The following is a 25,242-nucleotide window of genomic DNA, read 5'->3' as shown; positions in this document are numbered from 1 at the left end:
ATCTGGATATGGTTATATATAGTTCAATTCCCTACAGTTCCCTTCAATATCAAAGATTGTTTTATTTATCATAAAATTAGAAGGCTCAAGCTGTGCATTTTGTATTCAGATAATCCCCCCCTCCCAATTTAGTGTTTGTGAGATTGAGAGATCCCTAATTAATAGAATTATCTTGCACTTACACGGCTCATTCCATTGGAGGCTTTATAAATATTTTATTGAGCTCACATTTTGAGCAGCACTAGATACACTGAGAGAGAGATTAAAACCATGTTAGCCATGCCTACTTATAAAAAACAGAATGAAGGGGAGTCACCTTTGCCCCATTTGTCCACTGCAGCTTCTTTTTCAAAGGAAAACAGTAAATACTGGGCAAAGACCAGTACCTTTTTATCAGATGTTTTACCTACATGAAAATACTGGGTAAGACGAGCAGGGGAGTCAACGCTAAGGACAGAAGATCACATGCTAAATAAATGAGAAAAAGAATATTTAAAGGCCAGGAACATCACTGAACTGCAAGAAAGCAAGTTATCCAGCTGCGAGCTGCAAGGGAACAAAACCTGTACTAATGCAGACTTCCATAGATGCCTCTTACACTTCTGGTATAAAGCGTCTGTATAAATCCGTATTGGTTTCAGACAAGGTAAATGCCTGGTAATTGAACAGTCTTAATCTGCTCCCCGGACCTCCTACGCCATGAGCTTTCTGGGGAAGACTGGGCATCTATGTGCACGTGCTGGAGGAAAGAAAAGACGTGGCCACCTTGGCTTGTCCATTAGTTCCATGCAAGTGTGAAGAGACGGACTCAACATCCTGATCATCAAGCACTATGTACAGCTAAAAGAGCTAAACCAAGAATCCCTCCCTAGCTCTGCTGATTAGAATTACATCGCCGTCTTCCTGCTCTGTACCTTTCATATCTACCTAACTGCAGTTTATTTAAGATACACTTTGAGATAACTTTGTGTTATATATGGGAACGTGCAGCAAATGAAACTACTTCTGTCCTAAATCCATCCACTGCTGTTCCACACCCTCCTCTCCCCTGCCCAAGAGCAAACTGTGACTTGGTGGTCTACAGGCTGTGATCCAGATCTGACTGAAGATGGAGACGGGGCACACCAGTGGCAATCTGCTTTCTGTTAGTCTGTTGACAGATGGAACGACAGTGCCCAGTCCAATCTCTGTATCCTTCTTGCCACCAGCACCTGAACTGCTATTCTGCCAGCTGAGAGCACTGAGAACAGTGTGGTTTACAAAAGACTCCAAATAATCAGAGGGCTCTGAACTGTTTTTCCTTCATCACTCACAAAGAGTGATTTTATGGGAAAAAATTCAAGAAACAAAGGTGCAACTGTTTGCTCTTTCTTTAAGGCCACGCTCTGTGATGCAAGGCTCCAATCTATCTTTAAATTTGCAATTACAGCTCAACTGAATTATGAAACCAGTTTGCCTAACCAGTTCACTCACTCCTCTTGGCAACTGAAACAAGCCATTTTCTGTTGGCGTCTCCCTGTCATAACATGCCAGCATGAGAGGTCTCTAGATATGACTACAGCAGCGATGCTGAGGCTTCTTTAGCTTTAGCATTCCAATAGGCAACGTCATGGTACAGGAACTTTCTTCTCTAAGGCCCCTGTGATTTTCAGCCCTAAATATCTCAACATATCTAGGAGTTAGTTTTCTGAAAGCAGTGGCCATGCTCTTTTCCCTTAGAATATTATTGCACTATTAGAATAATGATCTAAATATTTACTTAAATAGTTAATGCTTTTTATTGATGAAAATAGGCATATTTGTCCAGACATGTTTACCTGCTTTCTTTTTTAAAAAAAAAGTCTAGCTCCACAATGTCTTTTAGTAGAAGTTTAAGTGAAGGATACAGGCAAAGTGGGCTGTCTACATAAATCATTCTGTGTTATGAACTGTTTCATAGTTTGAGGTGCATATCACAGAATTCTAAAAAGTTTGCATTGCTGGCTTTCTTCATCCAGTTCTTACCATATCAAAGTGTTTCAAAGACATTAATGAAGTACTACAACACCCCTTTACTGGAAGATTATTGTTAATAGTGCGTCCTTTCAAAAGCAACAACGCTAACCAAGGGTATAAAGTGAGTTGATGGCAAGGGGGAAAAAAAGCACCAACTCAAATTCCTCTGATTCACGTATCAAAACAATCTTTAAAAATGCATTTAAAATAAATACATTTATTCATTATCTAAATTTCAGGACAAAAAATGCTTTGATTTCAAAAAATAACCAATAGTCTTGAGTATACCCAGTCAAACAGCAGTGCATTTGTCAGACATATTTTGTTTTCCAATTTATTTTTTTTGACTCATTTGAGTAATTTACTTACTGATCATGCTTTTTATAGCACTTTTAATCAACTGACTTAGTCTTTATTATATTAATCTCTTAATCTATGGAGAGATAAAATCTCAAGGTGACTACTGAAAATGACCACTACATGAACTGATACCACTGTGGAAGACATAAAACTCACATGACCTGTTCTCACGGGTCCTACCAGCCAGCCAGCCTCTACTGAGATATTTCATGCTCAAAAGGGAAAACGCTTCCCCACACATCTTCTTCATTTGCTTGTGCTTATAAAACTGCGCGCAGCACACCGCTTTGTGACCTGCCCACGCACAACGTTAAGGGCTCTGCTTGCACAGAAGCAGTAAGCAGGGACCACCACCAGTGAGGAGACTTCTGCCTCAGTAGATGACGGTAGAGATCTGCACAGCTTTTGGTATTAACAGCACTATCACCACTTCAAACCACTTTTTTAAAAAGACGTTCCACTTTTACAAATAGGTACAATGGTCCCTAAGTGCAAACGCTGCGTAACTCTTACCTGTTATGGATGTGCTGTCACACTAACAGATGCAACAGAAAGAACTCAAGCAGCAAGCGCCTACATATGAAGGAAGAGCCAGAAATGGCACGACAGAAGCTACAGACACATTGCCAGCTGTGTCACGTACACTGCAGAGTCTGACCTGGCTGCTGACGAAACGGACTTCCTATGCTCATCTGACACGGAGGTGACACCACGGATCCAACTTACAGATTTCTAGAATTTTCAAATGTTCAAGCTTATTTACCAATAGGCAATTTTAAGCAATAGGCCAGATCAGTTAGTCGCACAGAAAAGAATACAATTATTCTAAATACTATGGGTACTAGAAGATTTAAGTGTAAGTTTAAAACGCGTGTATTTTCCTTTCTGAAAACAGTTACAATATTAATGTCCCAGCCCTTGAGGACAGGCTCTGCAGTGAAACAAGCAGCAGCACAGGGAAGGAGACAAGCGCACCCACACCAACTTTACCAGCCTGTCTCAGCAGACGATGGGTTCTATTCCACCCACGGGAATCTCGTCAGATAAACAAACCAGACAAATATTGCAAACATCGTGAAGGTGATTTCTTCCCCCTCCCCTCCAGAAGTGCATCTAGGACTTTGCCTCTGCTCTTTCCCTCGTGGCTTCGCTGCCTGAGCCAGAGCAGTCCCTACCAGCATGCAGGAGCTAACAGGGCAGGAATACTGATTGACAAGTCTCTAAATGGACTAGAGGAGCCAGGAAAGCTGGTCTGCTGTTAGCTTCTCCTAAACATACTTAACTCTGGCAGAGGAGTATTCCAGCAGACTCAGCATGAAAGCAAACAAAGAATTTGCAGCTATGAGTCTCACGAAAAAAAAAAAGAAAAAAAGAAAAAATACAGCCAAAATGGCATTGATGTATCATTCAACCAAGAAGCTGTAACATTTGAGGCCCACAGAATGTCTTTTTATGGAAAAGAAAGGTCTTTTTCACCGTTAGCCTTACTGCTGTATGTTACTTCATATTTAGCTGCTAAAAAACCCCTGTAATGCTTATATGACCTACAACCAAAAAATCTGTGTTCTAAATAAATGTGTCCTTCAAAAGAGTAATTCTCATTTTCAAAGTTCTTTAAGAATGAAAATTTCATCAAGCTTTATTAAAACCTTCTCAACTGTAATTTCATGAAGTCTATATTAACCAGTCCAAAATATATTAAAAATGGCACATTTAGCACTGCTGAGAATTTTACATGAATCTGCAACAATAACACTGAAGAGCAGAAGAATTACATCAAACATTTGAGGGCTCAAATGCTAACAGTTATGTAAATATACACAGAATTCTATTTTCCTCTGAATTGGAAGTGACCAAAACCCCAGTTGTTGAACGATGAAAGAAATGGGCCTGCTTGTTTCCAATTTGAGCAAGAAAATATCAACAAAACCACACAGCAATTACAACTTTTAGCATAGATCTCTGAATGGCTGGGTAGGCCGGATCAAACATCGCAAATGCAGCCATTCAGTAAGCTTTCTTGAAGGGGAGAGGGGAGAAAAGCTGATCTGTTACTAGAAACCAGCTATGAGCTGTGTGCCTCCATCGCAGCGGGGGTCCCCAAGTGATCCAGCCTCATCTGATGGTATTGCTCAATTGGACCTGATGTACACCCAAGCCGCAGAAACAACCTTTTCCGTTCCCACAACGACCAAACACTTTTGACAGCAGAGAGCCCTTTCACACTTCCCTTTAATCTGTTACCAAAATTTCAGCACAGCTTTAGTCTGTACCCTGACAACTGCCCTCAGCACGGCAGGGAGAGAACACGCACCTGCTCTGAAAGGGGTGACTTCCTTGTAACTTCAATATAGAAAGATTTTTTTTCCATCTTCCTCTTTTCAAGAATTTCAGGAGAGACATATAGAAAGTTTACAAACTAACTGACAGCAAACAGACAACAAAAGGTGGAAGTCCCTCTATTTAAAATAGCTCTAAGCTTTTTAAGGGGACCCATCAGGGTGAGAGTGGAGAGGAAATGTCACACAACCCACCCGTTTTGCCTGGTATTTGCTTGTACCGCTTAAGGAAAACAATGGATGGTGTTTTGATTAAAGCCATGCCTCTGGTTATTATGAAGAGCGGATTAAGAAAACCAGTCAATTCTCTGTCGGGACTTCCTATGCAGTGGGAGCCAAGCTGGCTCCTTCAGAAGGCTGTGCCTGGGCCCTGGACACCAGGGAAGTCCTCAAATTCAGCACCGTGCCCACCTGAGCCTGCTCCTGCTGCCTCAGAGCTCCATGGTGGATGATGCATCAGTCACCCGAGCCAGCAGTACTCAGCAGATGAACAGATTATGACTGCAGCCTCACATAGGGCAGTTCTCAGGGGCTATCAGACCTTCGTTGAGCACAAAACTGTTCTGTGTTTTTGTTTAAAGGAAAAACTCTGCACCCTGAAGATCCAGCCTCCTTCAGTGTACTCTTTAGAGTCTCCCGTGTCACGACAAACTAATTGCATGTGTTAAGGGAAGCTTGTTACTTTGGCTTTTTCCACTGTACATCAAAAAAAAAATGTTTGATTTTAAAGCACATACACTTACAAATACTGAGGGAATCAGCTACAAAGAGACCACACAAGCTGTTCCAGCCTTCCACTGAAGTCTGGGGGTTTTTAAAGCGTAAATACACAGCCACCTCTTCAGTTTGCCCTTTCATCTATTTTGAAACACTTCTTAACACACACACACACACACTTACTTCATTTCCTAACTAGATGATCATACACAAGTTTTGGGTTTGTAGCTTGAAAGTGCTAAAAAAGATGAAGGGAAAACACAACCTTCATCCGGACACAGAAGTCAGCAAGGATATTGTGGGTGTCTCGCAAGTTACAGAGCTGGGAAGAAAGAAGCCTCTTCTGACCCTGCGTTGAAACCTGATCTAGTTAAAGAGACACACGGATTACCATTTATAGCGTTTCTCAGGGCCTGGGGTGAGGGGCAAGGAGGGCGGCAGACAGCTCTCCATCTGGATGCCTGAGCCGCGAGCTGCCAGCAAGGTTATAAAACACGCAGATGCTGGGCGCCAGCGAAGGACGGTTTTCCTCCCCCCGTTGCAGTGCACCTTCCACGCCGCTGCTGCGTTCACCACCCCGAAAGCACACGTCTCCTCAGGAGACCAGCAGCACTGTTTCTTCACAGGCTGGGAAGAAAGGATAAAAGACTGGAGACCGGGGAAGAAAAGGCAGGCAGATTTTTGCCTGACCCTGCAGTTCATCCCCCAAGTCAGTGAAGAAACATTGATATGGCCATGCAAGGTACCACTTTGCTCCCAAAACCCACACGCACGTAACAGTTCTCTACAGGTGAGCTGGAAATTACTCTTTGCGGCACCACGTGAATTTTGCCAGCTAATGACCTGTCTCAAAGAACAAGGCAAATATCCCCAAGCTGGAAATTTATGACCCTGTGACAGAGAGGTGAGTCTCCTTCAAAAAGCTAGTTGGAGTTGCTTTCTGTCTCTCCCTCCACTACGGCAAAAATAACAGCACAAGATTTCGGAATGATGAAAAAGCAAAACAGCAGTGCCTATTGCTAAGTTCTTCAACAAGAACAAAAAAACCCCCGATAAAATCAGCCATTCCTCTCCAACAAAACTACAAGTATTGCCACTTTCACAAAAAAAAAAAAAAACCTTTCTGCTATACATTTCTGGTGCTCAGACACTCTCTTGGTTAACTACACCTGTTGAAAACAAAAGTGTCCCTATTAGGCCTATACAGAACGCAGGCACCACAAATTCACGAGCGTGCCCAAGTAGGACAACTCCTTGTCAGGCATCCTTTGCTGTCTGACGGAACAGAGCAGCCATGTAAGAGTGCCCTTGCCCACCAGCAAACCCCGAGCTTTCTTCCAGACAGCATCAAACACAACCGAGAGCGCTTCATGAATGCTGGGAAGTGATTCTGTAAAGGGTGGGTGTCAGGAGGATGGGGCCAGACTCTTTTCAGTGGTGCCCAGCGACAGGACAAGGGGCAACGGGCACAAACTGAAGCAGAGGAAGTTCTGTCTGAACATGGGGAAGAATTTCTTCCCTCTGAGGGTGATGGAGCACTGGAACAGGCTGCCCAGGGAGGTGGTGGAGTCTCCTTCTCTGGAGATATTCAGGACCCACCTGGACCAGGTCCTGTGCAGCCTGCTCTGGGTGACCCTGCTTCAGCAGGAGGGTTGGACTAGATGGCCCACAGAGGTCCCTTCCAACCCCGACCATTCTGTGATTCTGTTAAGTCTGACCTTCCTCCTGCCCCCTCACTCATCATCACTGAAGAAATATCCTAGCTGCACATGTAAACTAGCACTATGGACAAACAAAGTTAGTGGTTTAACTGACAGAGGACCTATTACATCGGCAAAAATATCTCTTTAATACTCTAAGAAGTGTAATTTGATACTCTTTTACTTAACTAAAATTATACAGATTCTCTATGCACAGAAACTAACAGCTCTAGAAAAAGGAATTGAGCAGCACCTTCCGTTTCTCTCCACTTGATCTAGAGGTCTGTTCCTACAGCTGGAAGGTTACATTGTTCTGCAGGTCACTTCATTCTTCATCCTACGGGTTAGGATGGCCAAAAAGGACACTAATTTGTGCTGGTCGAGGGCATGTTTTTTCTGAACCAGACAATTGTTCATAAGAAACTGGGATGAAATCCCAAAATTCCTATTTCCCTCAGGCCTCTAAAGAGCCGTAATCATGGAATAGTTTAGGTGGGAAGGGACCTTTAAAGGTCATCTAGCCCAACCCCCTTGCAGTGAGCGAGGACATCTTCAACCAGGCCAGGTTGCTCAGAGCCCCGTCCAACCTGGCCTTGAACATTTCCAGGGATGGGGCATCAACCACCTCTCTGGGCAACCTGTGACATTGCCTCACCACCCTCGTTGTACAAAATTTCTTCCTTCTATCTAGTCTAAATCTACCCTCCCTTAGTTTAAAGCCATTACCCCTTGTCCTATTGCAACAGGCCCTGCTGAAAAGCCTGTCCCCATCTTTCTTAGAAGCCCCCTTTAAGTACTGAAAGGCCGCAATAAGGTCTCCCTGCAGCCTTCTCTTCCCCAGGCAGAACAGCCCCAGCCCTCTCAGCTTTTCCTCACAGCAGAGGGGTTCCAGCCCTCGGATCGTCTTTGAGGCCTCCTCTGGCCTCGCTCCAACACTCTCAGCACAGAGTGATGAAAGAGCGAGGGAGCCACCACAGACCAAGGCTGGATTATGACCAGCAATTCTGCAGGGACAGATTCCTGTTTCTGCCCCCTGACCTACAAACTAGCTTTCTTTTATTTATTCTGAAATCCTCTCTTATAAAGGAAACACGGACAGAAAAATCAGCTGATTTGGGTATAAACTCTGTTCTTTTTCTACATCCCCCAAACATCTGCATGGCCATACTTGCAAATAAACACACACTTTCTGTTCTTTGCATTACAATATATGCTAGAAAACATAAACTTCTACTAACATCTAGGCAAGCACGACAAAACATAACGATGGACACTGCTCAAACTAAGAGAATGGAAACAGATAATCATAGAACCGTAGAATATCTCAAGCTGGAAGGGACCAATAAGGACCATGAAGTACAACTCCCCGCAAGACCAGCTAAACCTAAACCACATGATGAAGAGCATCGTCCAGACGCTCCCAGAACTCTGACAGGCTTGGTGCTGTGACCACTTCCCTGGGGAGCCTGTTCCAGTGACCGACCTCCCTTCCCAGTGAAGAGCCTTTTCCTGATGACCAATCTGAACTTCCCCTGACGCAGCTTCACGCCATTTCCTCGTGTCCTATCACCGGCCACCAGAGAGAGGAGATCGGCAGCTCCCCCTCCGCTGCCTGCCTTGAGGGAGTTGTAGATAAAAGAAAATAAAGTGAATTTAAAAATCTAGGCCAATCCAGCACCTCTCCCCATGTTTATTTTTGATCAGTTCCTTTGATTTATGGTGCTTGTATCTGTAACACGAAGAAATCTACAAACAGAGAAATGCTGCGCTCTGTCAAGAAGCAACATGCACATGTCCCACAGCAGAAGTAGGCAGGTAGGTTTTTTAATTAGTTAATACAAATATAAAACTGAAATAGCAGGACTCTGGCCTGTAAACATGCTGGGGCCTGGGCTGACAAGAAAACTGGTCTGACAACAGGGAAAAACGATTTGGGAACATTATTTCACCGCATAATGCCTTTCTGTTTTTCCACTGTAATTCAGAAAATTTAAACCAGTTCTGAAGAGGTGAACTTTGGAACTCATCTCATGACTCCAGCTGGGATAACCAATCTTCAAGGTACCTGTGTGCAGCTTGCATTTGTGTATCTGTTTGCTGCATGCACGCATTGGTTTAGAGATAAAACCAGGAAACATCAACATGAGAAACCATTCTCTTGCTCACCTCCTCCATGCAAAGGACCATTGCTATGGCTTTTCTTTAAGGATTCTTGCACACAGAGAAGAACGTACAGGAGGGGAGGATAGATACTGCCCGCAATGCCAGAGAGCAAAGCTCACCAAGAAAAGCAAATCAGGGAAAGGTGGCATCTGCTCATTCCATCCGTGCCTTCGTAGTTTCACTTCGTTACAAAAGCATTTGCAAGCAGAGTTACAGTGGGGAAACTGGTAAATGAGACTTGGATCCCACTGCCTTTTAGTGAATTATAAGGGCCCTTCATCTTCACAGACAGATGCTTCTGAAAATTATACCTTGCAAAGGGAAGTTCTTACATCTCCACACAAACCGATTCACCCGAGCACTTGGAGGGGTGCCAGGTGTCCAAGCTCGAGTCTCCAGGCAGTGCGGGTCTCAGGTCAGATACTGGCTTAGAACCAAACTCACCCACTGAAATTTTGGATCACTGTGCTCACAGCACAAGTACGATGGCTGCCCACCATGACACCGTCAGGGCAGAGCTCGCAGGACTGGCACCGCGCTGCTTTCAGCCGAGACACAACTGTTGATCCTCCAGGCTGAAGATTTCTTAGAATGGTGAAAGTTTGGCTTTTGACATTTATACACCAGCTCTTGCAGCAGATACTCTCCTCTTCAATGAGATTAGAAAGTCTTACTCCTACCACCATCCTCCGTTCTAAGAGGCAGGGACATTCGTTAAGCAACAGGTAACCCTAAGGCACAACACACCCTGCCACGCCATACACAAGGCTCGTCTAGCGGCAATGATCTCCACCTTCAGCTTACCTGTTTTATGCACTGCAGCCGGTCATTGGTCTGCTGTATGTGCCTATCCATAGAATTCATTGTGATTGTCTCCACTTTCTTCTACCTGAAAGCCATTAAAATCCCTCGATCTGCAAGACAAAAAGGACAGTAAACGTCAGTGAGCACGGTCCGTGCACTTCTACCACCTGAACAATCGAGCAGAGCTGCTTGCAAGAAACCCCTGGGTGCATTACGAGATAAAATAATAATAATCCAAATAACAATGACGGTCTGGCTTTTACAAGGACAAGGGCACGGGGATTCTTCCTAATCTTCCTCTAAAAGGAAATACTTCCCATAAATATTAGTCAGATACGGCAGAGTATTATATGGCCAAAAAACCCACCAAGAGTGTGTGTTATGAAGACTCTGGATTTCTGTATTGAAAACAAAAGCAACAGGTATACTTCAGACTCTCCTGCAACTAGCAGTTCTATTTAACAAGCCCTCGAAAGGGCCGAGGTGACAGTGAGCGAAGGGCTGGGATTCACAACCAAGACTTTCAGTTCCTGCCTTCTAGAAAAATTGGGCTCTTTAAGATATCCATAGCTGACCAAATTACTTGTTACTTCTGGAAAAATACATCCTGCGCTATTTAGGCCCATCTCTACCAAACTGTGTAGCTTCAGGCAAATCAAAGCTTCTCTGTGACTTTAAAAACATCTAGAAAATGGAAATGAAGGCTCAGCATAGTGTCAGGAGTTTTAATTCACATTGCTAGAGCAATATATGAAATCATCAAATGAAAACTGGCAACAAGTTACGATGATCTAAAGAGCAAACCCACAGTCCCCGAAGCCCATCACTGATGCTTGTCATGCTGAGTTGTGTTTGTGGATAAACCTTGGTACACCCTGGTGCGATCAAGATGAGCCCTGCTCCATGTATTCGTTAACTCTTTTCTGGAGCCATGCTTTACATCACACTCCACAATCACACATAAGTAGCTCTTTGTCAAGATAAGGGTATGTGTCTGGAATCAAGAACAACACCTGCAAGAGGGGGGAACGATAGGTGCTAAATCAGCAAGCACATATCACGCTGAATTCACCCTTTACATCTCCCTCATGCCTGGGTTCAGGCTGGTGCGGGGGGTTAGCCATAGCACAAACAGCTCTACTGATCTAAAGGCAGGAATGGACAAAATGCCACTCAGATCAAGAGCAAGACACTAAAAGCACAAGTAAGCTTAAGTAAGCCTCCTGGTGTGGGCATGTTTTGCGTTTCACAGGGCACCTTCCACCCATTCCCCCTTGCTGGCCTTGCCTTATGGTTTTCCTATAGCGGCAGAACAGCAGATCGTAAGACAGAGGCCAACAACTGACCAACAGTTTCAGTCCATAATTCATAGCACCAAATGGTTTACACCCTGACTTCTACTTTTATGTTTTAAGCAGGACTGCATTAGACTCCAACCTGTACTTCACAAGCTCAGCAGTTTTAAGCACTTTTTTCCAGACATCACTTCTCAGGAGCACAGAGATGTTTCACACATACGTATGTGTACTCTGCTGTTTCAATCACTTCCATGGCGTCTGAAATGGAAATGAAACCGTAAATATTGTGCACTGGAACATGAAAAGAGTCTTTGCCTACAAATTCCCATATCCCTTTACTGTGACACAGTGGCACTGTCTAAGGAGTTGCATCCTCACGCTCACAAACAGGGTGTGGACACAGATTCAGAAATACATACCTAAATGCCGTTCTTTTATAAAACTTTACACTAACACAAGCAAGGTCCCGGACTCGCACAGAAACCTCTCCCTCATGAACCTCTTCAGCAGCACTCAGCAGTTCATTATCCAGAGAGCTGCCTCTGACAAAATTCTTTTCCACTCCCTGTATACACATACGAGACAGCAAATTTTTCCGATAGTTGTTCGGCGAGAGAAGCTAGCCGCTCACCACTCCTGCTACACACGGCTGAACGTCTCCTTGGCGAAAGCACCTCTGTCCATACTCAACCCCCAGAAGGAGAGCAGCGTTTCCCGTGGTGGGAACCCCGACGGCTCAGCTGTCACGGTGAGATGGACTCCAGACCACAGCACCACAGCACCCACGTGCGTCCCACGCACCCAAGCCGCCTGAGGTTTCTGTACCTAGCTGATAATGTTCTCCCATGGCTCCTGCCGGATTAGACTCAGGGAAAGAATCCTTTTCTGCTAGACAGCTAAATGAGGTCTTGTAACAGCAGCTCGAGCTCCTCATCTCCACACTCTAGACACAAGAGGGTCCAGTAAAGCACTCCTGTCAATAAATTATACAACTTACGAAACAAAAAGCCAGTTTCACATACCAGTACTATTGTCTGATTGTGCCACTGCCACCTCCTAATAGCAAATGCCATCCACAGGTCCTTTAGCAAATGTAAATTGGTATATTTTATTAAAAGCAAGTAACACAGTCTTATCTGCCTGTAAGACCCCCAAACAGAGCTCAGTAGTCAGGAAGTCTAATCTCTCAGTGGACAGCAGAGGTATTTATCAAGAGATAAGCTAGCCCAGACACGACACCACTTCAGCAGTGATCCATCTTACAAGCTGGGACACATTATCTGCATTTTAATTGAACACCAGGACAGATGGAGAAGGGCACACTGAAAAAAAAGGTATACATGTACATCGATTTTTATTGAAATACTTGAAGAAATGCAAACTGAGGGGGTGTTTTTGTTTTATTTTAAGAAGGCAGAACATTTTTGCTTAATGAACCTATATGCAAAATACCATACTTCTGCTTAACTCTAACAAAATTTTTGCCTATTTTGGCATTGCCTATTTAACATCCTCATTGCCACAGAGAAACTGGGAGCCAAGTTGAAAAGAGTATCTATCCCAAGCAGCAGACAAACATACTCTACACTGCCAGAAAACACAATTCTCAAGTAAAGCCAGACACACCAGCACTCGGACCCCACGGCTAGGGGCATCATGAGTTGCCTGGGGTGTTACCGGCAATATACTTCAGGGCTGGGAGACTGCAGAGAGATTTTACAGAGCAAGGAAAACGACTTGCATTCATGTACTATTGCTCATCCCAGCAAACTATCCTGCATGCTGATTTATGAACTGTACATGTAATAGCACCCCAACTCTCTGCCTTCCACTTCACTGTAAACAAAACTGACGGTTGCTATCAGCTACCCGAAGCACAGCTCGCTATCGTACTTGTCCAATTTGTCATTTCTCCCACACAGCGCACCTTCTCAACGCCTGTTTGGAAAAGCAGAGGTCAGGGTGCACAGAACTAACTTCACGCAGGTCAGCCGGAGCCCGACAGGGCTCTCGGAGGCAGCACTGGGAGGGCAGTCCCCTGCCCTCCTACACAGACATGCCATACAATTTCTATCGTAAACTGATCAAATTCAGCCTCACAAACAGCTCTGCTTTTAAGATCCAGTGGCTCCCATTGAAAAGCCTTCTCTGACTCCCGCCCTTCCCGTAGTAGCTACCAGTATTTTCACTTCCACCCTCAGCTCCTCTTGTTCTCACATCCCTAGTGCTCTCTGGCTAAAATAGTCTTTGCCCTGCCAGGCTCCCTCCGCCCTTTCCCCCCCACTGCACAGACGGGCACCCGCCAGCCCCTTACTGCTGCCAGTTCGCTGCTTTCACCAGCCCAAGCTCATGTATTCTCTTCTGGTCAGGAGAAGCCCCTCGCTCGGTCCACGAACTCCCCTGGGCAGGAAATATTTGTTGCATGAACCAAACAGCCGAAATGGTACATACGAAGCCTCATCGCGTACGACGACACTAACACTTTGTACCTGAAGTATCCTGCCTCACTCCTGCAAGGTTCGTTTTTCTCTCTCGCATACACCATAAGAGCACCAAACAGAATAATTTTTCCAGTAAGCATACTGGCTCCAAGTCATTTCTGCTATAAAAAACACAGAGCTCATTAGTGGAAAACCATTACTATCTGGAAATTATTCTTTCCTAGGCCTCAGCAAAAATTAAGAGATTAAATGTGGAAAGTGAAAATTATCATACAGCTCTGAAGTTTTACCAAGGCAGAATAAGCATTTTGACACCAGAGCGTTTTACCTGGAAAAAACACCAGTAGAATTAAATTTCCCGTAACTGTACTACTACACAGGTACTGCCGTACACTGGGCTGGTTCCCGACGTGCACAGCCACATCCCGGAATTTAAAAAAATGCCCTATCTGTTGATCTCACGCTGTTTTAAAAGCAGCAGCAAGATCACCTTACTCAAAAATAATGGTGCTTAAGACACGGGAAGGCTGGCGGGGCGAATAAGAGCAGACTTCTCCTCAGTTAAGTGTCGAGGGCTTGTCAGGTCACGAGTGAAAATGACTTTGCAGGGTCCCTTGCTGGCCTCTGGTGTACCGGCATCAGAAACTGGGCAAAGGCTCAGGCGCTGCCGGCAGCTCGCGAGACAGCAGGGGATGTTGCTGATCGGGATTAAGGGTTCTGGCAGGGTGGGACAGAGAAGAGAATTTTACCCGGTGCTTCGTAATGAATCCCCTCCGTTCGGTGCACACGTTAGCCAGAAAGGTCGTATGCTACTGCTTTATATGCTAACTCCATCCAAAAGGATAAACAAAAAAAAGAAGCATTCCCAGCACCTTCTGGTAAGTCAGCAATAAAAAGCTCCATTCTTCAGCTGCCTTTTCTGAGGTAAAGCCCCAACCTCCCTCTCAAAAAAAAAAAATTATGTGAATTATTCTTTGCCTTCCTTCTTCCCTCCCCTCTAGCATTCGAGTTTATAGCCCTAGGCAGTAATTAAAGAGGCCTCATTTACATATTTATGTCTCAAAAACGGAGAATGCGGTTTTTTTAAAGGAACAGATGTATCAACCTGTTAAACTTTTTTTTTAACCCTAAAGGTACTGAAACCTTTTTTTAAACCACGACTACAAAACCCTCTTGAATATTGAAAAAAGAATGAAATTCTGTAGCAGCTGTAAGAAAGAGAATTTCACAAGCTTCTGCTATGCTCCATGTCGGTTGAAAGTACAAGTTAGGAGCCTGCAATTATCGTATCAGAAATCTGACTTCCAGTAACGTAGTGAAGAAGAGCAGTTGAGTAAAGTATTGTCCCCATCAGTCCCTACGGCAACCTAGACAGCCTCTTAAAAAAAAAAAAAGGAATATCAAGTATTTCAGCACCATTTCAAAACACTGGCATATCTAACAACGTACTGCATCTTGAAAGTACGGGTGGTTTCAGTTCTGCCCCGGGACGGGCTCTGCCTCCCACAGCATGAGCCGTGGCACCCCGGGAGCAATGGACCCTGAAGACCCACCCGGGGAGATGCCAACCACCATCCCGAACCAGGCCGACCTCCTCCCCGAGCCCGGCGAGACCCCTCACGTGGCGATTTTTGCTCTTCCTCCTCTCTGTGCCGGGTGGGAACAGCAGCAAGCAGGGCTCACTGGAAACACGGCCCCCACCTGCCCCTTACCCCAGCCAGGCAGAGCCATTTCTGCAGAAGCCAAGTTGTGAACAAAGAGTCTTTCCATCAGCGTGTCGTTCTGAGAGGGGAGGAAGGCAGGCAGGCGTTCCAAGGAGACGGGCGAGGCGGGAAGGGGCTGCTGTGAGGGGTGCTGGCATCCGGCAGCCCCCAGTCACACCGGGTTGCCCTGTCCACGGGGCCTGGCGCTGAGCTCTGGTTAACAAGATCTAACACGGAGCCACTCTGGATCACTCAGCGGGAGGAGGACATGAAGAAAAAGACACACAAAACCCTCTTGTCAGTCAAGAAGTTCCTTTTTTGAACATCACTCAGCAGGTGAAAGGAAGAACAGAAGAAAAAATTCCCTAGGAAAAAATTCCCTCAGCAGGAATTCAACACCGCAGTTTCCAGCCGTCCCTCCTTCGCTCCCAGGCCCACCCCACCACAGAGCGTTAGTCGGCGAATACTGTTTATTCAGTCACCTAAAACTAATAATTTCCTGCACGTCCCCAGCGTGCCGAAGGTCGTACGGGAGGACAATTTATATCTAATGAGTGGCTCTGATCAAGCACCAAGCCAAGCCAGGGTGAGGGCAGGCGAAGGCGGCCGGGGGGGCAGCGCCCAGGGAGGCTGCGGGCAGCCGGCGGGCGGGGACGCCGCGGGCCGCGGAGCTGGCTCTCCGCCGCGCCGGCAGAGGGCGCCGCAGTTCCGCGCCGCCGCCCGCCGCGCCCGGGGTGGAGGCCGCCGCCGCCCCTCGCCGGTCGCCGGGGCAGAGCGGAGGCCGCGGGCAGGAAAGCCGCGTTCCGTCGGCTGAAAGCGCAGATTCTGAAAGCTGCGTCTGGAGCTATCAGAGCAGCCCTCTATGTGCGCACACGGATTGACACTATTAATAGCGTGTAACGGCGCTAATTCTCCTCCTCAGTGTCGGGCCGTGGCGCGGCAGCAGGGCCCGAGCCGGCCGGGCCTGCAGGCAGCCCTCAGGGGTGCGATGCAGCTCAGCACCTTACACAGGCCCAGGCATGCCTCCTCAAGCCCCGCGGTAAAAGGTCTCCAAGGCTGCTGCTCAGTAAGAGAATTATTATTATGATACAGAGACTATTTTCTGGGAAAAGTCTAATATTTATCCCTGACAACTATTTTATTACCCCTGCTAGATATGGTAACTCAAAAAAAAGTATAAAGTGTCAGGTGAAAGGCCGTTTTAATCATTAAACACTTAGAAAAGGAAGTTGTTTTAGTAAAGCTTTCTTTGCCGTAAGCTGCTAAATAGCTACCGCCGCTGGCTCCGAGCTACGAAGCAGGGCCAGATGCAAGACAAAGCAGCGTCTGCTGTGCTGGGCGAGGAAGAGCAGATATTTGTGCTGTGCTGCTCTCCATTGTTGCTCTACAAATGTGCAGTAATCCCCAGAAGACTTTCTGTCATCTCCTGACTGCAAGAGGAGGCGGGGGGAAGCGAGCGTGCATGCTGCCGGCAGGCACAGCTTCAGCCAGGCGGGAGCCGGTTCGTGTAATTTATGGTGGCTTGAGCTGCAAGGGCTGGCAGTGTTGTCGGGTTTAAGGAAGCTGTTTCCACAGCCGTGTGCTTGGGAACATTTTTATATACGGAGCCTATTATATGCAGGCATGAGGAGCCAGCCAGATGCACACAAAAGCAAACCCACACATGCTTTTGTAAATAAATAAAAAAAAAAAGACAGCATGACAGCTTGCACAAGCAAGGCTGCTGGATTCCTCTGGGAGGAGGAGTGGCGGCGTGCAGAAGTTGTTCAACCATGAAGCGCATCTGCAGCCCGACTACAAAAGCGAAGGTGGTAGGGCTAGCTGGAAGCGCGCACACGGCACCGGGACATTGACCTAGGCTTAAAGTACAGACACGAAAATATATACTGAAAAAAACCACAACCCCACTGTGTAACAGCGGTACGGCAGGGATGTAAAAATACCACATCTCTAGCTAAGGAGAGCGCTCCTCTGCGCCTGGCCAAGCTGGTCAGTGGCCAGCACTACCCGTAAAGCACATGAGCTGCCTCCTGCACTGGCAGCTCTCGCCTCCAGCCCGCTGGCTGAAATGACTGGTTTCCTCAGACCGAGAGCAGCATCTGCACATCCCAGTTTCGGGTAATTGCCCTGCTCCCTGCTTATATTACAAGGTTGGTTTCCCTGCATTCCACCCAGCTCCTAGTGTCATCAGCTCTGTCAGCTTGTTACCTTCAGGGACAGCAAGGAGGGAAAAGGACACTGCAGTTTAAAACAGCAAGAGGTAATAACACAAAATTAAAGGCAAAAGTGCATAGAAGTGTGCTCCTGGGGAGCCAGGGCTGACAGACCTGCTGTAGTGCTCTCAGAGGCTTTGCACACTCCAATATAGACAGATCTGCTAGAACAAACATTGGCAGTTCCACAGCAGAATCCACTGATCCAGTGGTTTATTAAATGTACTGTAGCTTGCAGGTAAGAAATGCTAATCCTCATCGGGACAGCTACAAGCAAATGAGCCATCCCTAAAAGCTCGCAGGGTTGCACTCAAATAATTTTGTAACCAGTGTCCCTGATCACTCGGAGAACAATACTGTAAAAAAAAAAACCCTCCCTGATAAATTGTAAATTCTTAAACCGAGACAGAATCTAGCATCCCTTCCCACCTTTGCGGCTCAGTGGGAGGATTGCAGGGGAAATCAGGAGTGTAAGAACTGAAAAGGATTTGCATTCTGGCATGTGACACTCGCTGATTTGCCTAATGAAAGCTCATTTCTTTCAGTGGTTCCGTGGTAAGATGTAAAGTATTTGTTGAAAATTCTTCGGGTTTGCCTACCAAATACTGCGACACGCATGAAGTGCTGCTAACATCATCTGGCTTGAACGCGTTCCGGGGGCTGAGCCTCCAGAGTTCCTCCAAAGAATGTGTATGACCTGTAAACTTTTTGCTGCTCTTGCTAGACATTTACCAGCTACTAAACAAAGCCAGCGGGTTTGGACATACTTGCTGAAGTTATTTGCTTAAAAGCTGAAACATGAGCTACAGAAGACAACCTAATAGAAATAGTTCCTAAAGGTCCAGAGGAAAGAGTAACAGCCCAATGGATCTGTAGAAAGATGGGCTCCAAAGCAGGAGAAAAAAAAGACAGAGGAGAGATGGCATTAGCAGCAAATATTTTTAAGAATTTAACAATAACCTATCAAAAAAAGAAGATGCTATTTTGTATTTGCTATGCTCCGATAACATCTCTCTTGAACCAGACAGCCTGCTATACACAAATGGAGGTCAAAACCTCTTGGGCCAGCCCAAAGAAACGCTCCTAGCGAGAAACATCTCAAGCCCACTGCTAATTAGAAATGAGAAGGATTTGCATTCTGACACTGAATGCCCTCTTGCTTATCTTATGCAACGAGGCATGCTTTGGAAGTTGAACTGTAGCATTTGAAGGAAATTGTCTGCTGATTTCTTCTTGTGATACTGTATCATCACAACTTATATTCCTCATTATTGGGTGACATCAGAAAGAACATAACAATCCCCCATCCCCAAACTATACTGCACCCAATAAAGGAATGAGAATAGATTTGGACTTCTTTTTTTCAAGAAGTTTAGCATTGTGAAGAAGGCTAAGTAGACAGCATTTTCTCTTTATGGTCTATAAAAAAAATATTTATTTGCCTTTTATTTCATCCTACGAGAACTCTGAAACTGCTCCCAAGACCAATGATTTCTGGTAAGCCTCCAGGGAATGCATCACTCCTTTAGAGAAAATCAGGGAGAGGGAAGCAGAGGAGGAAGAAAAGCAGCGTTACCTCAGTCAACAAAGCCTCTAGAGAACAGAGCAACTGAACAGCTGCTTTGGGACACAAGCTCTAGTAACTTTGATATCTGCCATTATCCTGGTGTGTTCTGATGAAATTTAAGTAAAATTTACCCAGCTTCCCAGAATGGAAGCAAGATAAATTCCAGGAGGACCAGCAAAAACCTGTAAAGGCTAAATATGGCTGAAGAAATAAGGTAGGAACTGGATGGCTGTGAATTTTTGTAGCCAAAGGAAACAGAGTAGTCACTGGCAGCCAAATTGTATTTTCTGCACTGCTTTCAGTGGCTGCCCAAACGTGACTTCTCTCAAACTCTCCACTTCTTTTGAATTACAACAATTTAGTACTGGGGGTTGCCATTTCTTTAAAATAATTTAAACTAAAAATACTGGACATCTGAACACAACAGAACTACAGTGTTGGTGAGCTCCATAGCCTACTTCATCACCTTCATTTAAGGCCATTGACTGGAGATCCATCCATATTAACCCTTCTGGACCTGCAGCATACGCATTAAAACGCAAGGTATTTGGTTTTTTTGAATTGTCCTGCAGACAAACGTCCAATATCTCAAGTCACCACCAAATCCTAATTGCTAAGAAACCTTGCTGGCAGTCTGGGTAAAACGATCCAGGCTTGGATAAGGAGAAGAAATTACTATATCCCTCAAGGAAAACTTCTTTGCACACACGCAGTGAAACGCCGTGTGAACGCAACGTGTCGGGAGGCTTGAAACACTACTGCTATTTATGTTAGTCTCAACAGCTAATATTCAAGCACCTGAAACACAACCGAAGCAACAGATCCATCTCTACTGAAACGTTACGAAGAAGCCCAGAGATATTTTTGACATCCTATAGTTGATTTTGAAAGCAATGTAATTTAAAAACTAGTTCCAACTGCAGCTCCTTCGTTCCCATAAAGTCAAAGCTGCACACATCCCTACAATGTGACTATCTGTAATCTAGTCGTTGCTTTTCCTGTTCTCTAAGTGCCCAGAATTCCAGGAAGGTGGAAATTCTTCTAGACACCTGGATCACAAAACGCTGCAGGAGCTTTACACAGCAAACTCAGCTGCCTTCGAGAAAGATTTTAACTGGAAATCATCTGCACTGCCCCACTCTCTTCTCCACTACCTCACTACCTACATTGAGAGCAGCTTTCTAGCTAGAAACCAGTCTTTGAGAACTGCCAGTGTCCCAGACCTACTTCACAGGCAAATAAAGAGAATTTTACACTTACCATGAAATAAGTTTCATTTTACCAAGAATCTTAACAGACAATTCAGTTTTCACAGGTTTGACGAATTCCACAGTTCAAGATCTGTCACCTGCTCAGTTCACAAACCTCTTGGGATCACCAGGAACAGATTTCAGCAGCGTTTCTCCTGAGAGCACAGATCTCCGTTAGCTGTACCTCCACTAGGTGTCTCACCCTCAGGTGACAGCACGAGCACAGCTGACACGGCATTTGGCTGAACACAACACAGATATCAAGCAGGTGTTTTGAAATCCTCTCAAGTATTTGAAAGCAGTAACTATACAAATGCTAAATTGGTCCTGAACAAAGCTACAGTGATGGAAAAGGCTGGGAATCAACGGGGTGTCCCCTGTTAAGAGGTGGAGGGCACGGTTCCCATCGCCACCACTGCTGTTTTGACTGGAGCCTGACAACTTATGAGTGACAGCTGTCTTGCAAACTGAAGCAGGCAGACTTCCCATTTTTATTACAGACAGTGTAAACAGAAACACTATTGCTGATGAATTATTTACAGTGCGGTCCATAAATTAAGACACCTAGACCCGCCTTGTGTTTTTCGTACCACCGTCATCATTACAGAGTGTCTGCCCAGAAGCTTTTTCCCATAACCGCAGGGCAAAGTCCGCCCTGTGGGCAGAGACCCAAGCTCTTCTCCTGGCCAGCCACCACCAAACACTTCACTGCCTCAGCTCCTTCGGCTTTCCAACTACACTGAGAGCTCCTCAGGGTAGATGCTGTCTCCACCAAATACATGTGAAGTGCCGAACACAAATCACAATTCAGACTGGGGCTACCACATGGAAGTTTAATATAAACAGTGAAAAGTGATATAATGAAATCCTTAGTGTATGTGCTACTATAAGTTAGGGAGAAAACTGCGATTTCAAGACAAAATTTCCAACATTCAGCCAGAGTTCCAAATACAGAATTAAATTAACCTGATAAAACTTACACTGTACATCCAGATGACATCTGGATAAAAGCGGTTTAAGTCCGGATGGCATTTTCTTTTCTTCTACTCATATGCTTCCTTTCTTATTTTTTGTTTCAATGGTTATTACGACACCGTGTAACAGACCTCAAAAAGCTACGTGCCTTTTTTCTTTGTTCCCAACGGCAACACTACAGACTGCAGAGGTCAGCTTTACAGCCTACCAAGTTTTTCTGAAGCCCTGCCTGATTAGACGTACTCTGGAGCGGCTTTCATTCTGATCAAACGTGACGTGCTGGCGACACGCACACAAAGCCGGCCGAGCAGCCGTGCAGCAAAGCCTTCAGCGGGCAGGAGGAGGTGTAACGTCTTATTTGAAACAATGCACGGCTCCCTCAAAAGGGAAACAAGTATCCCCTTTGGAAAGGTTCTGGTGAACTCAAGGAGAGACGTGTTGTAGTGACAATTTCAAACCTTGCGGAGAACAGAACTGCTCCTATCCAACTTCTCCTCGTTCTCTGGTCTTGATTTTTGTCATCCTCGAGTGGCTGTATTTTGGCACCTTTTTTTCCCTGAAAAACTGAGGCTCATTAAATCTGAAATTTGGTAGGATATCTTCTGAAAGATGGCTCATTTTTGAAAAAGCCTAGCTGCCCACTATGCCACATTACAGGGTTGGAAAGGTTCCTGCCCATCGCATGGCTGCTCCAAGCAGGGATGGGTGAGACAAGGGCAGCCTGGCACAAAACAGGCCGCACTGCCAGAGCCGCCCGTTCGCTCCTGTCCCACCTGGGACAAGGGAACTGGTTCAGACAGTCAGTACCAGATGGGGGAAGTTTTTATTTTTTCTGATTTTGCTTCTCTTGACTTCAGTCAAGTTGTGAAGGAGGAGTTATGTCGTAAACAGCAGCTCTTCCTTCCCAGCAAAAAAGCATCTCACTAACTCACTACTTCAAATTAAGGACGTCTCTGAGCCATCCTTTCCTGCCTTTTCCATAGGCCAAAAATTGAACCTGGCTCCACTGTCCTTTCTAAGACATGCAGTCACTCACCGGTCCCAGACAAGGAAATTTCTACTCGCTCACCTTTCTACGCCTTCTGCCTACCAGCTGGTTAAGAGTTAGGCAGTTGTGGTTCTTCCTCCTAAGGCGATGCTGGTATACAAAAAGGCAGACAGTAAACTACTAAATAATGCAGTGCTCTGTGTTCTGTCTCTACACTTCTCAGCTTATCATTTCACCCTTCCAATTGCCAAAGCATAAGCAGCAGGCAAACACCTACGTAAATGTCTTCTACCAACAGCTGACTTCTTGGCTACTGGCAAACAGCAAAGCAGCAACAATTAAACAAATCCTTAAGTCAGCTGCAGGCGAATAAGAATAATTTTAAAAGAAAAGTTAAAGAGAACAAAACTCACCAACCTTTTGATGGGTTGACACAAATACTGGAGATGTTTAGGCACATGGGATATCTATAATACAAGACACGACAAAATACGATCTCCTCCTGCTTCTATGAAACACCATGGGAGAAAGCATGACTTTTCAGTTCTTTTCAACTGCTAATTCTCTTCTTTAGAAGAATGAGAATTATTTGACAACCTTCTCTTTTTCTTACCAACTCAAATACAGAAGTATTACTGTAACACTAGGTGTTATGGCCATCTCTATGGCAGGAGTCCAAAAGGTTTTGTTCGGAAAGGAAGCTGTATGCGCAAGGCAAGAAGTAAGCCATGTTCTGTGCAGAGCCGTAACCTGCAGGACTGGGGCTCTGGGCCTGCCCAGAAAAGACACGAAAACATGTGGATTGAACGTCATTTGTATCAGCAAGCAATGGGGGTGGGGGGAAGACCCTGCCACAAAGCTTGTAGAGTGCAAGTTAAGCAAAATTCATTACTTTCTTGTGTAATCATTACAGCATTATAAAGATCTTTGTAAGATTTTTTTGTAAAAAGATCAGTGTTTATGAATCACCTACTCTAATTCAATCTTAGCTAAGCAAAGAAAGAAATAAATGGAAACCTTAAAATGCCACTTCTCCAGCTGTAAAAATACTGTGCATTAGATCCTCGTAACATTTATTCAGTCCCTGAAAATATCCCATGAGGCTACAGATAACAGTCAGAACACTGTGGATCCTGGCTCCACAGCACGATGGCCTGCTACCACCTGCAAGTGTTATAAATCCATCCAACACGCTGACTATTTTGAAGCTTCTTCCCATTTTGCCTTCCATGAGAAGGGACCCAAGTTTGCACATAAATTATGTTTTTACTGCCTTCAATAGGCCTGAAAAAAGAATTTAGGGGGATGCATATGACAGCATATAGCAATGTTGTGACTTCTTTCCACTGTTGAGCAACAAAATTATACACTCTTCAAAAACGGTAAGTGCGAAGGTACGTCACTCAAAGGTTGACTTTAGTCTAGGGAGCCAAACTTGCTCTTTGCTACAGCTTTGATAGTCCAGTCTCTTCTGCAGCGGAGACGCGCTGCAGGAGCCCAGTAACATGTTCTCTAGGCAACTCATCCACAGTGACAACACAGGCAATTCTGAACCTTTGATGGAAGCACCAGTGTCCTAACACCTACATCTCTGCTTCCTCATCTATCGTAAGAAAAACATCACATTAAAAAAAAACTCGTAGGTTGTCCTATTCTATTTCCAGCTGATGTTAGGAAGAGAGATTCATTCTCTAAAATGGTTTAAAACCAATGTAAGTATCTGTTTCCTGGGAAGACACTCTCATTTATTTTCAAGTCTCTCAGGTACCACTGAGGACCTAGGTCAGTCTATTGCTGCCACCCATTCAGACTCAGTGTATCCGAGCTGCCATCGTTGCTCTCCCCCCTTGTTTTAATTCTCTTCAAAGAGTTGTTCAAAACTCCAGAAAGCATGGGTTTATATTACCTGCAACTCCAGTTCCTTTAAACCTCAGCATCATAACACAAGTGCTTTTAAATACACCACACCCACTCTAGAGTCGAGAATTACTAACAGACTGCACAGCCACTGCAATGCTATTACACAGTTACGGGAAGAAAACCTCTGATGGGTCTAAGAAGCAAAGTTCCCGAGAGCTTTCTGATTGGCCTGTGAAAAATAATTCACCAGCACAACACTTCTCTGAATAAGTCTCTTTCCTTGTGAAAACCAATCGAACTGCTATTTGTAAGCCTTTGATTAAACACGTGCAAATACACTATATAAGCACACGTGTGCAGATACAACAGGATGAAATGCTAGGGAAGCAACAACTTCTATATACAAACGCACGTCAACACTTTCTTGCAACAACACTTTCTTGCAAGATCGTACAACAAAGCCTAAGTGTTACAGGACACAGGAGAAAAGTTTGCACAAGTGGTATTTAGCAGGTTTGTTCCAGAAACAGGGAATTTATTCTGCAGTTTAATTCATCCATCATGCAGGACATGCCTAGCTTTGGCCTAGGTTTTTATGAATCATCCCATACACTAAACTATAAAGGGAAAATAATGAGAAACATGATACATTTTGTATTATATTGCCATGTCCCTACCTGCAAGAAATTGAATTTTTAAATTAACTTAAAACATTCATTTAACAAAACATGTTCAAGAACTGAACAAGCAATTTAACAGTCAAGAGAAGAAAGCAGCGCTGAACACCGACGACGACCCAGCGGGTTCTCCTCGCAGGTTCCGCAAAGCATGGGCTGCCTTGTCAGTCTCTAAGAACAAAGCAGGGCCAG

The 25,242-nt window shown here is 45.0% G+C and overlaps 1 protein-coding gene across 5 annotated transcripts in view; it reads right to left on the bottom strand.

Moving 5' to 3' along the window:
- The window catches only part of ZMIZ1 (zinc finger MIZ-type containing 1), a 363,339-nt gene that overhangs the window by 156,579 nt on the left and 181,518 nt on the right, over positions 1-25,242 (bottom strand). For all 5 annotated transcript variants that reach the window (XR_012764244.1, XM_075422954.1, XM_075422952.1 and 2 more), the window contains exon 4: positions 10,079-10,188. Coding sequence is in view for 4 of the 5 variants with exons in the window: in XM_075422954.1 (XP_075279069.1) it covers positions 10,079-10,138 (60 nt within the window). In the remaining variant the exon portion in view is untranslated. The remainder of the gene's footprint in view (positions 1-10,078; positions 10,189-25,242) is intronic.

Source organism: Opisthocomus hoazin, chromosome 6 (genome assembly GCF_030867145.1).
Source record: "Opisthocomus hoazin isolate bOpiHoa1 chromosome 6, bOpiHoa1.hap1, whole genome shotgun sequence".
Taxonomy (NCBI): domain Eukaryota; kingdom Metazoa; phylum Chordata; class Aves; order Opisthocomiformes; family Opisthocomidae; genus Opisthocomus; species Opisthocomus hoazin.
This window is presented reverse-complemented; position numbering and strand designations above follow the sequence as displayed.